Source organism: Gadus chalcogrammus, chromosome 16, assembly GCF_026213295.1.
Source record: "Gadus chalcogrammus isolate NIFS_2021 chromosome 16, NIFS_Gcha_1.0, whole genome shotgun sequence".
Taxonomy (NCBI): Eukaryota; Metazoa; Chordata; class Actinopteri; order Gadiformes; family Gadidae; genus Gadus; species Gadus chalcogrammus.
In genome coordinates this window covers 27,700,471-27,716,006 of record NC_079427.1, presented here as the reverse complement: position 1 = coordinate 27,716,006, position 15,536 = coordinate 27,700,471, and the positions used below count along the sequence as shown (strand labels likewise).

Sequence of the window (15,536 nt, the reverse complement as noted above, 5' to 3'; positions counted from 1 at the left end):
ATTTTCAGGTATCTCCACTTGCAAGACAACAAAAGCAATGATGTGAAGCAGTCCGACAAGCTTTGGAAAGTCAGATGGTACCTCGACTACCTGAAAGATCGATTCCAGGAATTGTATGAGGTGGATGGGTTCGTGAGTGTCGACGAAAGCATGGTGAAATTCAAGGGGAGACTCGCTTTCCGACAATATCTTCCTCTGAAACCTACCAAGTGGGGCATCAAGGTGTGGGTGATGGCTGAGAGCTCCACTGGGTATGTTTCAAACTTCCAAGTCTACACCGGACGTGAGGGAGGGAGTAGTGAAAAGGGCCTTGCACACCGCATAGTAATGGATCTGGCTGGACCATACTTCGGGTCCCAACTCTCCATTTTTATGGATAACTTTTACTCTGGGGTGCCGCTTTTTGAAGAGTTGAAGGCCCATGGTCTGAATGCGTGTGGCACTGTTCGATCCAACAGAAAGGGAATCCCCCCAAAACCGCCTGCCATGGAGAAGCATCGGTACCAAGTGTATCAGAAGGATGACCTGACCTTCTGTGCTTGGCAGGACACAAAGGTTGTTTTGGTCCTGTCAAACTACCATGAGCCCATGGCAGAAGGGTCTGTCAGGAGAAGACGGGGAGAAGACATCCAGAGAGAGGTCAGAGTGCCAGCGTGCGTCTCTGATTATCAGAAGCACATGAAGGGGGTCGATCTACTGGATCAGATGGTAAGCTACTATCAGTTCCAGCACCGGTCCAAGAAATGGTGGCGGAGGCTTTTTTTCTATTTCCTATCAGTCAGCTGCTACAATTCTTTTATTGCTGCAAGGAGTGCTGGAGCCTACAAGGGTTGCTACAAAGAGTGGCAGGAGGACCTTGCACAGGAACTTGTCACCCCTGTGACAGCAAAGAGTGCTCCTCAGTGCGCTGCAGCACCTGTGACAGCCTCAGCCGAGCACGACTGTGAAAAGATCTTTGAGAAGAGGAAGATCTGCAGGGAATGTTCACTGTCTAAGAGTGGCACTGAGGCCCGTCCTGGTGCAACAGTGTATGGCTGCAGACAGTGCAATGTGCCACTGCACATTGAGTGCTTTGGAAAGCATTACCGCAGCACTCGAAAGTAAATGTATGAGTTGTGTTTAGACTTGACTGTACCGTTCTGTTCATCTGTACACTCACGAAGTTCTGATTATATGGTTTCTGAAATGATTAGGTAAAGATTCAAGAAGAAGTAACCCTCTGTTTTGTTTTGTTCCATGTTCTGTGTTTCAGTGTCTATCACTTGTCACTTTGGTTCCTTAAAAGGATTAAATAAAATCTGATCTGTATTGATTTTCAAAATGTTTTTGATGTTTATTGATTTTTTAAAAATATGCAGTTGAAGTTTATGGCCAAGCAAGTCATTCAAGCTGACAGCCAAAGAATTAATCTCTCAATTGCCTTTTACCTCATGTTTTTATCTGCTATAGAGCCTGAGAAATTAAGGTTTTAGTAGGCGTTGACAAATTTTGAATATTGTTCTGAAAACCCTCAGGTTTTGAGAGGGGGTTTACAGAAAAGTTCTTAGGCATAAAAAGGCCTTTTTTAGCAGGCGTTTTAGGCTTAAATGGGTTAATGAAAATGCAGCATATTTGTGTAGTAATGTCAATAGTTGACACGTTTCAGTTTTTTCGGTTTGTCTTGCTTTTCTGGTTTGATAGGAATTGAAGAATGAATAACACAGACATGTGAGCCAGTGGTACTACCTCTATCCTCTGTATTATTTCTGTCGCCCATTAGGCCTACCAGGTTGAGTAATTATTACGCCCCAGACAGAACTGCCGCCATATTTGGTCGTTTGAGGGGTTGCACAAGGACTAGGCCAAGAGCCTGACCCGTCCTAAAGGCAGCCAGCCAAGTACCTTGTCGTTTCTCCGGTAGCCCTTCCTGAAGCTGAGGACCAGGCGTTTGAGCATTAGTTCTCCGATCTGAGGGAACTTTGAGTTGATAATGGCGACCACGGCCGAGTACACGTGGGTGAAGATTGGGGATGCGCTCTGGGCCTGGAGCACGGAGCGGGACAGGAGACCCCTGAACAGAACATACACGTCACGCTTTACTATATCAGGATTAAATACAAATCTATCCACAATACAGTTAATACAGACCACTAGTAAACTAGTCAAAAAAAAATTAAAAATTCTAGAAACAAGACAAGATTTATCAAAGTACAGTCTAGGGCCAAACAATATTGTATTATAAGAACCATTTGAAATGCTAATGTCATGTTTTCATAACAAAAGCCTTTTATATGAGGCATAAAAGTGTGACATTTTTCAGCATGAATTTTTGCAGTGAGCTTCAATTAGCCAATTAAACCCTTGGGTACGGGGCGGAGCCCTCAGCAGCTGTGGAGCTGTTGAGGTCAAATCTAAAGAACCATCCAAAATGTAAGTTTTGTATGTGAAGAGACCTAACTCTGGCCGTGCTCAGTCAGCCTTGGAATATGAATTGATCCATGAAGCTACCCTCCATGAAGTTGTAATTGTACTTTTTGCGTCATTAAAATCCGAGCCGAAGCAGCAGTGGTCTCTGCCGGCTTCTGGTCCAGGCAGGGACAGATACGCACTGGGAGGTGACTTTTCTCAACGTTCCCTACGCTCGGCTGTCAATTATCTTTGCATAATTGACCGTTGCTAAGCATAATTGACCGCAGTCAAGGAAAGTGGATTTATTGCCTCAGATTCATGTATGCATGTATGATACGGTCTGTTTGAAAATATGATAATGTGTGTATGATAATGTATCAGGCCTAGTAAGCACAGAGCCTTACCGTCCCCTGACGATGTTCTCCTGAAGCAGCTCCTGGATGATCATGGCAATGTTGGACACGTTGACCTTGTTGATCAGACCATTGATGGACTTCTTCAAAGCCTCCCAGCTCATCCTCTGATAGGCCAGGCTATAGCCAGGGGTCGGGAAATAATTAGTTAGTCACACTTAAATGTCCAGTGTTTCCCCTACCATTGTTCAGGCCTGGCGGCCTGAACAATGGTTTTATTATTATTATTAGCCATAATATCATAACCATCCAAGCTCACCACCAGCTATCTCAATATGTATTGGTGCTTTATGCTCCTGTACATGAAATTAGTTTACATTAAATCAACTTTGTTGAACTTTTTTTTTTTTATCATTGATCTTTTCCTTATTGCCCAGACGAAGTTTGAAGACACACAACCCCCCCACCCCCGGGGGGGGGTTCAAAATTGTAAACACTGTGCGAGCGATCCGTCATGGCTGACTCAAGTGAAGGACGTGATATTGACGAAGTAATTAATTCAGATTTTAATGAAATTACGCAGGATGACACAGGACCAGATTTAAATGATATCCTAAATGATATATCGGTAATGCTTTGGAAAGCATTACCGCAGCACTCGACAGTAAATTATGAGTTGTGTTTAGACTTGAGACTGTACTGTTCTGTTAATCTGTACACTCACCACCAAGTTATGATTATATGGTTTCTCAAGACGCTTTAATCCATCAAAATAATACAAAGAAAATGAACATTAATTAAAATTGAAATTATTAGGTAAAGAAGAAGTAACCCTTTGGTTTGTTTTGGTTTTGTTCTATACGTCTTTCAGTGTCTATCACTTGTCACTTTGGTGCCTCAAAAGTATGAAATAAAAGCAGATCTGTATTGATTTTCAAAATGTTCTTTATGTTTATTGATTTTTAAAAAATATGCAGTTGAAGTTTATGGCCAAGCAAGTCAGTCAAGTTGACAGCCAAAGAATTAATCTCTCAAATGCCTTTTACCTCATGTTTTCATCCGCTATAGAGCCTTAGAAATTAAGGTTTTAGTAGGCGTTGACAAATTTTGAATATTGTTCTGAAAGCCCTCAGGTTTTGAGAGGGGGTTTGCAGAAAAGTTCTTAGGCATAAAAAGGCCTTTTTTAGCAGGCCTTTTAGGCCTAAATGGGTTAATACATTGGATGCGTGCGAGTGGAGGTGACACGCAAGCTGCAACATGGGTGGCGTTTTATTTTTTACTTTGTGTAACTTTTTTTCATAGGCCTACTAAATATATATAGGCCTATAATATTTATGTGGCATGGTGGCATACATTTCTCCTCAGATAAGGCCAATAAAGCAATGATAAAAAACAAACAAAAAAAAACAAACAAACGCTCGATCAAAGGCCCGGCCCGACCCGGCCGAGGATAGTGGTGGGAAATATCGGCCTGACCCGGCCCGCGGTACGGGGCGTACAATCTAAACTCTAATTGAGGGACTGGCTCGTAGTGGCTGTAATTCTGCACCAAGGCTGAATTTCGGGAAAGAGTCTTCAAATACTGTATAAGGGGCCACTAACACCTTGGGACCGTTAAAGCTATCCAAAGCTGGTTACAACATAAATAACAGTGAGACAATTAGACCAAGAAAACGACAGACTGGTCTAGCCATAAGGTCTCTCTAGACCACCTGGAGTAGTTTCTAACCCACCTGGCTCTAGTCTCTCTAAGTAACCTGGTCTAGTCAGTGATCAGGTTGAACCTGGTCTATTCAGTGGTCAGTTCTACCCTGGTCTAGTCAGTGATCAGGTCTAACCTGGTCTAGTCAGTGACCTAGGTGTAACCTGGTCTAGTCAGTGACCTTGGTCTAACCTGGTCTAGTCTGGGGTCAGTTCTAACCTGGTCTAGGTTGGGGTCAGTTCTAACCTGGTCTATTTAGTGGTCTGGTCTTACCTGGTCTAGTCACTGAACATGTCTAACCTGGTCCACTCAGTGATCAGGTTTAATCTGCCTAGTCAGTGGTCTGGGTCTAACCCGGTCTAGTGAGTGGTCTGGGTCTTACCCGGTCTAGTCAGTTGTCTGGGTCTAACCTGGTCTAGTCAGTTGTCTGGGTCTAACCTGGTCTAGTCAGTTGTCTGGGTCTAACCTGGTCTAGTCAGTCGTCTTACCTGGTCTTGTCTGTGATCTGGGCCTGCATCATGCGCAGCTTGGCGGGTGGGATGTAAGCTCCTCCCGTCCGGCTCAGGATGGGATCTAGCTCCTCCTTCTTCTTCTTCACTGGAGGCTCCTCTCCCGCTGCTGGGTCCTGATTGGCTGGGCTAGAGGATCGACCCCTCCTCCTGTGGTCTGTCTCTGCGTTTCTATTGGACCACCGATCAGACCGCCCACCTCTGTCGCCATCATTGTAGTGGTCCTCATATCGACGTCTGTAGAGAGCAGCAGCTATAACTCCCACACCGAACCTCCCACAGTCCAAATCGTTATACGCACAGATTCACTGGAGTCTGCTGCATCTTTTGGCCTAGGCCACGCCCATTTGCGTCTATGAATATTTTTCGCTAAATCGCGAAAACCGAAAAACTGTTTTTTCCCTACTCCTCCCACATTTCTTGACCAATCGACACTAAACTTTGCACACGACATCTTCAGACGCACAGGCAAAGAATGCATGAAACACTTTTTTAATCCGACCTTCGACGACGAAACGGTAGCGTTTTGAATATTGGTTTATTAGCTAAATTAGACGTGGAATATCAAAAATCCAAAGAAATCCAAAATTAGACATCGGATTGAGTCCAAATTTTACACACATGTTGGTGTTAACCTTAATGTCGTTCGATAAAAAAAATCGGGACATTTCGCCATTAGGGGGCGCAATAAACGAGGAAATTGTACAACTTCTACAAAATTTTGCCGCGAAAATGCTACACTGACTTCTCGCTACTCCCACCACAGTCAAATCTTTTGTATCCACAGGTTCAGGGTAGCGTTTTGAACACATGCTTCGCGTTGTGCCGGCGAAACGCACATTTGTTGTCGCGTTGTGCCGGCGAAATGCACACTTCTTGGACCCCTGCATAACTGCTTGCAGTTCTAGTTAGGGGTCCAAGCCAACAGGTTGGATCCCTATTGTTTTTGTAAGGATTTTTCCTATTATTATACTTCCTACCAAGAAAGTGGTACCACAGCCCAGACCGTAAATGGTGCCGACATGCCAATTGCATGACTAGATCCAGGTCCGTGAAGACTATTCAGACGACACGCCGGTCACTAGGTGGCGCTATACCAAGGAATACGCGTTTGGGGCTATAACTCCCACACCGAACCTCCCAGAGTCCAAAAACTTGTACACACAGATGCACTGGAGTCTGCTGCATCTTTTGGCCTAGGCCACGCCCATTTGCGTCTATGAATATTTTTCGCTAAATCGCGAAAACCGCAAAAATGTTATTTCGCTACTCCTCCCACATTTCTTGACCAATTGACACAAAACTTTGCACACGGCATCTTCAGACGCACACGCAAAGAAATCATCAAGTTTTTTGATCCGACTTTCGACGACGAAACGGTATTATTTTGAATATTTGTTTATTAGCTAAATTAGACGTGGAAAATTAAAAATCCAAAAAAATCCGAAATTAGACATCGGATCGAGTCCAAATTCTACACACATGTTGGTGCTAACCGTAATGACGTTCGATAAAAATTTCGGACAATTTCGCCGTTAGGGGGCGCAATAAACGAGGAAATTGTATATCTTCTACAAAATTTCGCCGCGAAAACGCTACACTGACTTCTCGCTACTCCTACCACAGTCAAATCCTTTGTATCCACAGGTTCAGGGTAGCGTTTTGAACACATGCTTCGCGTTGTGCCGGCGAAACGCACATTTCTTGTCGCGTTGTGCCGGCGAAATGCACATCGCTTGGACCCCTGCATAACTGCTTGCAGTTCTAGTTTTACTTGTAATACCTGTATGCTTACAATTCCATTCAAAAACATTGGTGGACACGCTGCAGTGATTGGATTGATTTCATTTAAATGTCGCACCCATTTATTAGTCGCACCCTTAAATAATTGGAGCGCAGGTGTGACCAAATTGGTCGCACTCTGGAGCGTTGAGATATGCGAGATACATAAAATCATTATATCGTAATTATCGAGTATTTTACGTTTTTTTCAAGCGGCAGCTAAGACTTGCCTTGGTTTTGTGTTTGAAACATTCTCCGGGGGCTTTCTCCCTCTAAAAAAAAACACTCGCGTCACACACTCACCAACCAATCCCACGCGACACCCATGTGCGGAAGGGAGGGAACGCATTTTCAAGTTTCTTGCGGTTTGCAGCGCCGGCCGGCTCAGTGTAGCATACAGTTCAATCAACAAATGAAATATGGAAGCGGACGAACTGCCGGCTCCTAAAATAACTAATAAGGGATCAGTGATCTGGCAGTTTTTTGGATATCGAGAGGACATGGAGCAAAACACGCCAATGCTTGTAACGTCTTGTCTGATCTGATGTCGTCATGGTTACCAGCTGCACGCTCCGTAACAGTTATACACAATCGGAATACGAGGTGCTCACTCGTGTTATGCTACTTCTCTGGCTATAAGTTAGCCTCGGAAAACATCGTTGTTTTACCCTACTTCAAGCAACCATGAAGAGTTAACTGGGACGTGTCTGCGTGGTTTGTTGGGGAGAGGAGTTATCTCGACCCCGGCAAGGCGCTGGGGGTAGAGGGCAGCACACCTACAATTCCTAAATAGATTAATTCAATGGGCTCAAAAATATCGAACACATTGTATCAAAATGAGTTTATAATATTTTAGTTTAATTCATTGCAATGGTCTACATATAAAGAAAATGCTGCCTAAATTGGTTATTTGTGTAAAATATTTTTAGATGATTCAGCCTTAATGTTTATAAGCCTATTAATCTCCATCTCTCTCTCATTGCCCCTCTTTTGTAATTTTGAAGATTGTTATTGCAGTTTGTGCTTTGTTTGAATCATTTTCTTATTTCAACTAAATTGTGATGAATCACTAACATGAAAATATAAATTGTTTTGATGGACACCACCTGGGAAGTTAAACAAGAATGGTATATAGTCTGCAGGGATTGTAGTGAAACAGCAAAGGGTAAAAGTGCGATTTCATGGGGTCCTTTAAAGGAGATTTCAAAATATCGAGATATATATCGTATATTATGAAATGGAGAAATTGTATCGTGATATTCATTTTTTCCCATATCGCACAGCCCTAGCGCGGTGATTATTCTTCAAAACGAGAGCTGGTAAATTGTGAAAAATGTAATTAAACTAATCAGACAACGCGGTTATATGCTATAGATATTTGGCGGCCCCTCTTAATTTTTTTCTGGCCCGCAAGAGGTTGCATGCAAAAAATAAATAAAATAACGGAGAAACATGGTTGCATGCAAATCAGGTTTCTGTGTGTAGCCGGTGATACTAGCCAGTATCAGTACCCCACAATCAGGAACTGGCATCACTTATTCTGACAATGTTTGGCTCAACCGATACGTGTGAGTCTAGCTTTTCTCATATGAATGCCATCAGAACAAGGGCACGTTGCTCCATGACCTATAAGAAGCTGCATGAGTGTCTCAGGATGAGCCAAACAAGGCAGTGCAATCTTTCTCACTGACTCAAATTGTCTCATATGTACAGTAGTTCTGTTTTGTGATGATTCAAACAACATTGTTGATTTCTAAATACGTGTCCAAAATACGTGAGAACAAAATCTTTTGTAATGATACGATTAAAAGTGAAGAAGTAAGGAATGCGTCTGACAAGTTTATTCCATGTAGTAGTACTATATATATATTAAGTTAACACTACTTTAAGTACGATTTATTTGTAGCGATTCATTCACGTAGTTTTACTCTGTGTGGCCCATGAACCCCCAGTGGTTTTCCTTTTCGGCCCACTTGTTAAGGAGGTTGAATAGCCCTGCCCTAGAGTATCTGTTGTATAAAGGCGGGGACAAATTTCGAATTATAAATATAGACACTTTATGTTGAAAGTATAGACCGTCGCGATTCCCATTGAAACGAATGGCGCGGTGATTATTCTTCAAAACGAGAGCTGGTAAATTGTGAAAAATTAATTAAACTGTAATCAGACAACGCGGTCTTATGCTAGACCCTAGAGTATAGGTTGGTTGGTAAAGGTTGGTTACTTATGTTTCATGGTAGCCCTGTAACCTTTTTATTTTGAAGTTAAATACGTTCTGAAAATAATGGAAGACATTCAAAAATTCAGTTTGCATGATTTTCAGTCTGTACAAAATTGTTTCACCTCAGAAACTTTTTAAAAAAAACACATATCGATATCAGTAAATATCGGTTATCGGCCATAACAGCAAAATTTATATCGGAATCAACCAAAATTTTCATATCGGTGCATCCCTAGTATGGACCCTACTGTAATTAGCGTCTTTACTGTATGGACCCTACTTTATGAAGAGTCAGTACTGTATGGACCCTTATGCATCAGTGCCTGTACTGTATTTAACCTACTGTATATAGTGTTTGTACTGTATACAGCCTACTGTACGTACCCTACTGTATGCATCGTCTGTACTGTATGGACCCTACTGTATGCAACGTCTACTGTATAGTGCTGCCGCGTTTAGTCGACTTATTTGACGTAATCGACCATGAAGTAATGGCAATTTCTTTAGATGAGTCGTTTTACTATTGACCGCCTATTTATTTTTGTTCTTCCGTCTCAAACGGCTCACGGTAATTCACATCTGTGCGCTGCGCACCTACGTTAGATGACTTAATGACTTTGGCAGCAATGTTTTAAACCCCATGCATGCAAGTGTAAACACGAGCAGCATAGCTGCCGCCTGTCTGCTTTTAGCACGTAATTTTTTTTTTTTTTTTATTAGTTTAGTCGACTAATCGAGACATTAGTCGAAAGATTAGTCGTTAGAAAATTAGTCGTTAGTGGCAGCATTACTACTGTATAGACCCTACTGTCTGCAGCGTCTGTACTGTATGCAGCCTCCTATATGGACCCTACTGTATGCAGCGTCTGTACTGTATACAGCATACTGTATGGACCCTACTGTATGCAACGTCTGTACTGTCTGCAACCTACTGTATGTAGCGCGAGTACTGTAAATGGACCCTACTGCATGCAGGGCCTGTACTGTATGGACCCTACTGTATGTAGCGTCTGTACTGTATGGACCCTACTGTATGCAGCGTCTATACTGTATGGACCCTACTGTATGCAGCGTCTGAACTGTATGCAGCCTACTATATGGACCCTACTGTATGCAGTGTCTGCACCTTATGTGGCGTCCTCGGTCTCTACTCCGGTCTCTTTCTCTGGACCTGGACCTAGACTGGTCTCTCTCTCGGGACCTAGAGCGGCATCTCTCTTGGGACCGAGAGCGGTTGCCGGGAAGGAAGGTCTTATGCTCTGCTCTCTGGAAGAACAAGTGTACAGTTGTCAGCTTGGAGGAGACATTAAAAGGTTGTAGGTTAGCTATTATCACCTTGTAGTTTCTACCTTGATCTGAGCAACACAGCTCCTAATCTTCCTCTTGATGCCCAGTTCTTCTTCTTCATCACTGCTACTGTCTGAGGAGCTGTCTGTAATAAGTCCCCCCTCCTTGGGGCTGGAACCACCAGTAGACCCCCCCTTCTTGGGGCTGGATCCACCAGTAGACTCCCCCTTCTTGGGGCTGGATCCCGGAGTAGACCTCCCCTCCTTGGGGCTGGATCCCCCCATAGGGGCCATCTCTTTGGGGCTGGATCCCCCAGTAGACCCCCTAGAGCCGGAGACCGGGATCTGGGCCTCCTCTGTGGGGCTGTTGGCTGGTGACGCCTGGCGATATTGAGGACTACACTGATCGTCCACCAAGGCTGCAGAGGTAAGAGGTTTGACACTATCAGTACACAACATTGTGGTTACAGTTTAGAGCTGCAAATTAATATGAAGACACAAGGCCTAACACAATCCCTTTAAACGTTATTGAAGTTTGAAATCCTGCTGCTTGCTGGTGGATGGCCGACACGTCAGCGAAGGCATCCCCCCAGAGCTCTCAATCTCGTCCCTTTTCTCTGCGGGGGTTTCAAGTCAACTCTGATTGGTTGAGCAGTGTTAGGGTTTGGATTGGAGTAGTGTAGTGTTTGTCAGAAACAAGTATAGACATAATTCAGCTTAACACATGTCTACAACATTAATACGAGTATGAACACAATGTGTGAGGAATGATGACATGATTGCCAAAACTTTAACATGAACACATGTTCAGGTCTCTGCAGCAGTGCTCAACAGGCCAAACCTGAAAACGTAAAAATTCTAGAACATGTGACTTCAACATGAACACATGAGGACCAGCACATGAACACATGAGCACCAGCAAATGAAAACATGAGACCAGCACATGAACACAATGAGGACCAACAACATGAACACATCGAGGACCAACACTTCAACATGAGGACTGACCGTTGGAATCTTTCTCCTCAGACACGGACGGCGGACCTTTCTCCGATGACGCCATCTGGGCAAGATTTAGACATTAATATTATAGATACATATTATTCAACATTGACAGAATTGTTTAAACACACATATCACAACCACCATGGGTATATTATTATAAATGCTACATCATAGGGCAACCACGAGATACGTTTATTATTGTGGTTATAATTCTATGACTAATGTAAAGTGAACTTTAATCAGGTCGTTCCCCCTGCGCCGCGCGGCTCCTTCCTACGTTAGCTCTCCAATGCTAACTAAAGTTAGCTCTCTGATTCTGACCCACCTTAAATAAGTAATTTCAGCTCGTCGCTGTAACCAACACCACCATCCTGCTCGTTTGACCTGTTATTCAAGGGATGTATATATGTTAGTCTTGCCTCTTACCCTTACTTTATTGATGCTTAGCTACGGCGCCAAAACAATGCTGGCTCCTGAGAAGGAAACTCCTGGAAGGAAAGTGTTGAAGTACTTCCGGGTTCACTGTGACCCGAGCGGGTCCGAAGCATCCAAGCCCCCAGGAACAGCGCATACTTCCGCAATCCACCAGTGCTCAGCGGCCAAGCCTGGTATTGCAGCTGTTTAAGCGGGCTATGGACCCTCGATTGAAGTGGCCCAGAGGGGTTGTCCACAAAGCCGGTTTTATCACATAACCGGGTAAATTAACCCAGGGTTTGCGGTAACCCTAGGTTTTCCGTTCCAAAAGGAACACGGTATGTTAGTTGCTATAGAAACATATGCTCTGAATCAAACCTGGTCGGAGCAGGTTTTGCGCAGGTTAAGTTCAAAGATAACCCGGTTTTGCTCAGGGTATTTAAACCCGCGTTCACCACAGCTTTTACGTGACCACAATGGCATGCCCTTTTGACGAGAGGCCGGTTGATATCGGAGCGCAAATAATTCGTGCAATTCACAGAGAGAGATTAATTAGACCACGGCTCGACATATTGTCCTTTCCGGAGGACTTTTTGCTGGAGAGATATCGTTTTTCACATGATTCTTTGCTATATTTAAATAACCTTCTCCAACCCTACATTGCAAATGTTACCAATCGTGGATCTGCCCTCTGTTCACTCCAAACAAGTTTTTTTTCGACGGGTAGCTTTTTATACAGTGTAGGAGATCCTGAGCACATAGGCAAAGCCACGGTCTGCCGCTCAGTAGGCTACGTAAAGTTTGTCTTGCGCTGAAGCGGTTGTTGCGTAACTTCATCGTTTTTCCAGGCCATAAACCCACGAGACGCATGTAAATGGAGTTTCACCAACTTGCAGGTCAGCATTATCTACTTTACGTGTTCCCAAATGGCACCGAAATTATCCTTGTTGACTTTTCATCTGGGTGTTGTAGTTCAGGATTTCCAAATGTAATTGGGTGCATTGATGGCACACAAGTGCCCATACTGGCCCCATCTATAAATGAGGCTGATTATGTGAACAGGAAAGGCTATCACAGTATAAATGTTCAGGTAAGTGTAAACTGCCTATATTGGCTATTTCCAATATCTCCATGGTTTGTTAATCGCTGTCGATCTTTTTTTTTTTTTATCACTAGATGATATGTGATGCTTCCCACATGATCACCAATGTAGAGGCATAATGGCCTGGTTCAGTCCACGATGCCAGGATGTATCGTGAATCCAATTTGAGCCGTAAATTTCAAGAGGGTGAGTTGCATTCTGAACATATCATAGACCTCATATAATTGTGCTTGTGGTGGATCCTAGGAGATCGAGGGTATCCATGCCTCCCGACGCTCATCACCCCGTACCCTAATCCCGCTCCTGGGCCGCAGATGACATTTAACCGGGCACACAGCAGAACCCACGTTAAAATTGAAAATACATCCGGGATATTGAAGTCCAGATTTCAATGCCTACGTGGGCTAAGAGTTTGTCCGGAACGGGCATGCAACATAATTGTTGCATGCGCCGTCCTCCACAATATTATGGAAAGCCAAGAAGGCCACAATCCGGCCCTAGAATGGCGCGGTAAAAGTGCAAAACCGTACGGATTCCGTGCGGTTTGGCAAGAATTCCGTACGGATTCCGTACGGTTTCCGTACAGAATCCGTACGGTTTTGAATGACTAATAGCCGCGGCTATTAGGTTGAATCCCATTACTTGGCTCGCTTCAAAATCTCAGCCCTAACCCTTGCTGTTGCGCGTTCACGCGCCGTGGAGCCATGTCCCAATACCAGTTTAAAGGTAGCTAAGGGGTGGGGGGAGGGCTAACATCCCCTCAAAATTGAGATTTTCGATGGGCACCCTCAAAGCGCTTCAGTTGTGACTTGCTCCCACAATACCTTGCGAGAAAACGGAAAATCAAGAAATATCCTAGACAAGATGGAGGGCGAAAAGATGCGACAGGATTGGAAAAACACAAATGTAAGTGTTTTCTCTGTAATTAACTATTAATTATTTTATTAATTATACTCTGCAGCCCGGCCGCGGGCTTCGAAGCCCGGCCGTGGACTCTCGGAAGATCGCGAAAGTCCGCGGCCGACTTTCGCGGAAGATCGCGAGGCCGACTTTCGCGGGCCGCCCGACCCCGGTTCTCGGCCGGGCTCTGCAGACCGGGCTGCAGACCGGGCTGCAGACCGGGCTGCATATCATGTCGTATGATATCCAGATCTTCCATGTTCTAGTGACTCCAGGTTAAAAATAAGCTTTATACTAATATATGATATTATATTAGTAATATTCTATAAGTAATATTATATATACTAATATATTATATTATATTAGTAATATTACATGGTTAATCAATGTATTTTTTGGCAGTACTATATTGTGTACATAGCTATTATATATTGTACATAACATATGGCCATATCAACCAGTTCTGGCATATAATTCCTAATTCCTTCTTATTCGTTTTCTTTCAGGACTTCGTTGAGTCCACTGCCACCAGCCCCCCCCCCACCTCTCCCTTATGCTCCTCCACCCCAGGCACCTCTTCCACCACCCCAGACACCCCTTCCAAGAGGAGAGTGCCAGGGAGCAGGCGAGGCATGAGGAGAGCGAGGCAAAGTTGGCGGAATGGTTGAGAAGATGTGATTCTCCACCATTCTCTCAAAAGCTGAGAGAGAGAGAGTGTGTGTGTGTGTGTGTGTGTGTGTGTATTTTTAGATGCGTCTGTGTGTATTTTTAGATGTGTGCTTCAGTGTTTCTTATTTAAATAAAGTGTTTCTTCTAAAGTGTTCTTGTTCATAACCGATTATTTTCTAAGGGTGCACTCACACTAGGCCATCTGGCCGTGGCCGTGGCCTAACCATGCTCAAATCTGCCAGTGTGAGTGTGGCCAGTCTGGCCAGGCCGGGCCAATTTGGCCACTTGGGAGAGGTGTGCTGCTACGGCACGGGCCGCTACGGTACAGATGCTAATGAGCCGACACGCGCACACGCACGGCTACGCAACCTGAGCTGGATGACGTATAGTCAATGCGACGACCACGGACATAATAAAGGCGACGAGCCTTCTTTCCCATTAAACGGTAAACATTGCGTCAAGCAGTTCAACTGTTGGTGTGTTCTCTGTGTTGTTCTGTGTCTGTCCATTGTTGTTAAAACTGACTGGCGGTAGACTTTATATGGTCCATGCAGCGGACACTTGGTGATGACGTGTTACGACGTGATGACGTATGTACAAGAGCCTTCCGTGGCCAGGCCACAGCTGCGACGGCCAACGGCCACGGCCAGATGGCCTAGTGTGAGTGCAGGCCAGAGAACAATGGGGCCATTTGAGCACGGTTAGGTGTGAAAACGGCCAACGGCCACGGCCAGATGGCCTAGTGTGAGTGCACCCTAATACCACCTTTAACATGTACAGTGTTTCCCGCAGGATTTTTTTCAGCAGCGGTGGTGTGGTCCCCGAAGCCCTCTAGGGGGGTCCGGGGGCATGCCCTCCCCGGCCGAAATTTTTTTGTACCCTTTACATTGGAATGCATGAATCTGGTGCACTTTGAGAGGAGAATATGCACTTAAATCCTTTTCAAACAGTCCTGTGTATTACTGTAGATGGGATTATTGGTGTTGTAACTTTGCCTTTTGTGTCTTCATTTACAGATTTTTATATTTTTGTATAGTAATATTTAAACAAAAAATGCCACAACGCAAATATAATTTGCACAATTTATTTACAGATTTGTGCCTAATCCTTAAACACTAAACATGGTTGCTATGCCCAAAGCATAACTGTTTTTTTACATAAGATACTTTGTTCAAAAATGTCCTTAGGTTTTTTCCCTGCATTTA

The 15,536-nt window shown here is 44.1% G+C and overlaps 1 protein-coding gene and 1 long non-coding RNA gene across 4 annotated transcripts in view; one reads left to right on the top strand and one right to left on the bottom strand.

The window, feature by feature from the left end:
* The window catches only part of cwc22 (CWC22 spliceosome associated protein homolog), a 37,482-nt gene extending 25,693 nt beyond the window's left edge, over positions 1 to 11,789 (bottom strand). The window contains exons 1-7 of one of the 3 annotated variants that reach the window (XM_056612246.1): positions 11,673 to 11,789; positions 11,250 to 11,304; positions 10,305 to 10,660; positions 10,082 to 10,221; positions 4,932 to 5,189; positions 2,793 to 2,921; positions 1,882 to 2,050 (exon numbers count right to left, since the gene is read on the bottom strand). In XM_056612246.1, coding sequence (XP_056468221.1) covers positions 1,882 to 2,050; positions 2,793 to 2,921; positions 4,932 to 5,189; positions 10,082 to 10,221; positions 10,305 to 10,660; positions 11,250 to 11,304 — 1,107 coding nt within the window. In that variant the 5' untranslated portion in view covers positions 11,673 to 11,789. Of the gene's footprint in view, positions 1 to 1,881; positions 2,051 to 2,792; positions 2,922 to 4,931; positions 5,190 to 10,081; positions 10,222 to 10,304; positions 10,661 to 11,249; positions 11,305 to 11,571 lie in introns of all 3 variants that reach the window. The other 2 variants (XM_056612248.1, XM_056612247.1) reach the window with 2 other exon arrangements.
* A 25-nt stretch (positions 11,790 to 11,814) lies between these two features.
* Positions 11,815 to 15,104, top strand: LOC130406589 (uncharacterized). The gene is made up of 3 exons (XR_008904476.1): positions 11,815 to 12,556; positions 12,837 to 12,948; positions 14,169 to 15,104. It is a non-coding gene; the product is annotated as an uncharacterized LOC130406589 (long non-coding RNA).
* Positions 15,105 to 15,536: the final 432 nt, after the last annotated feature.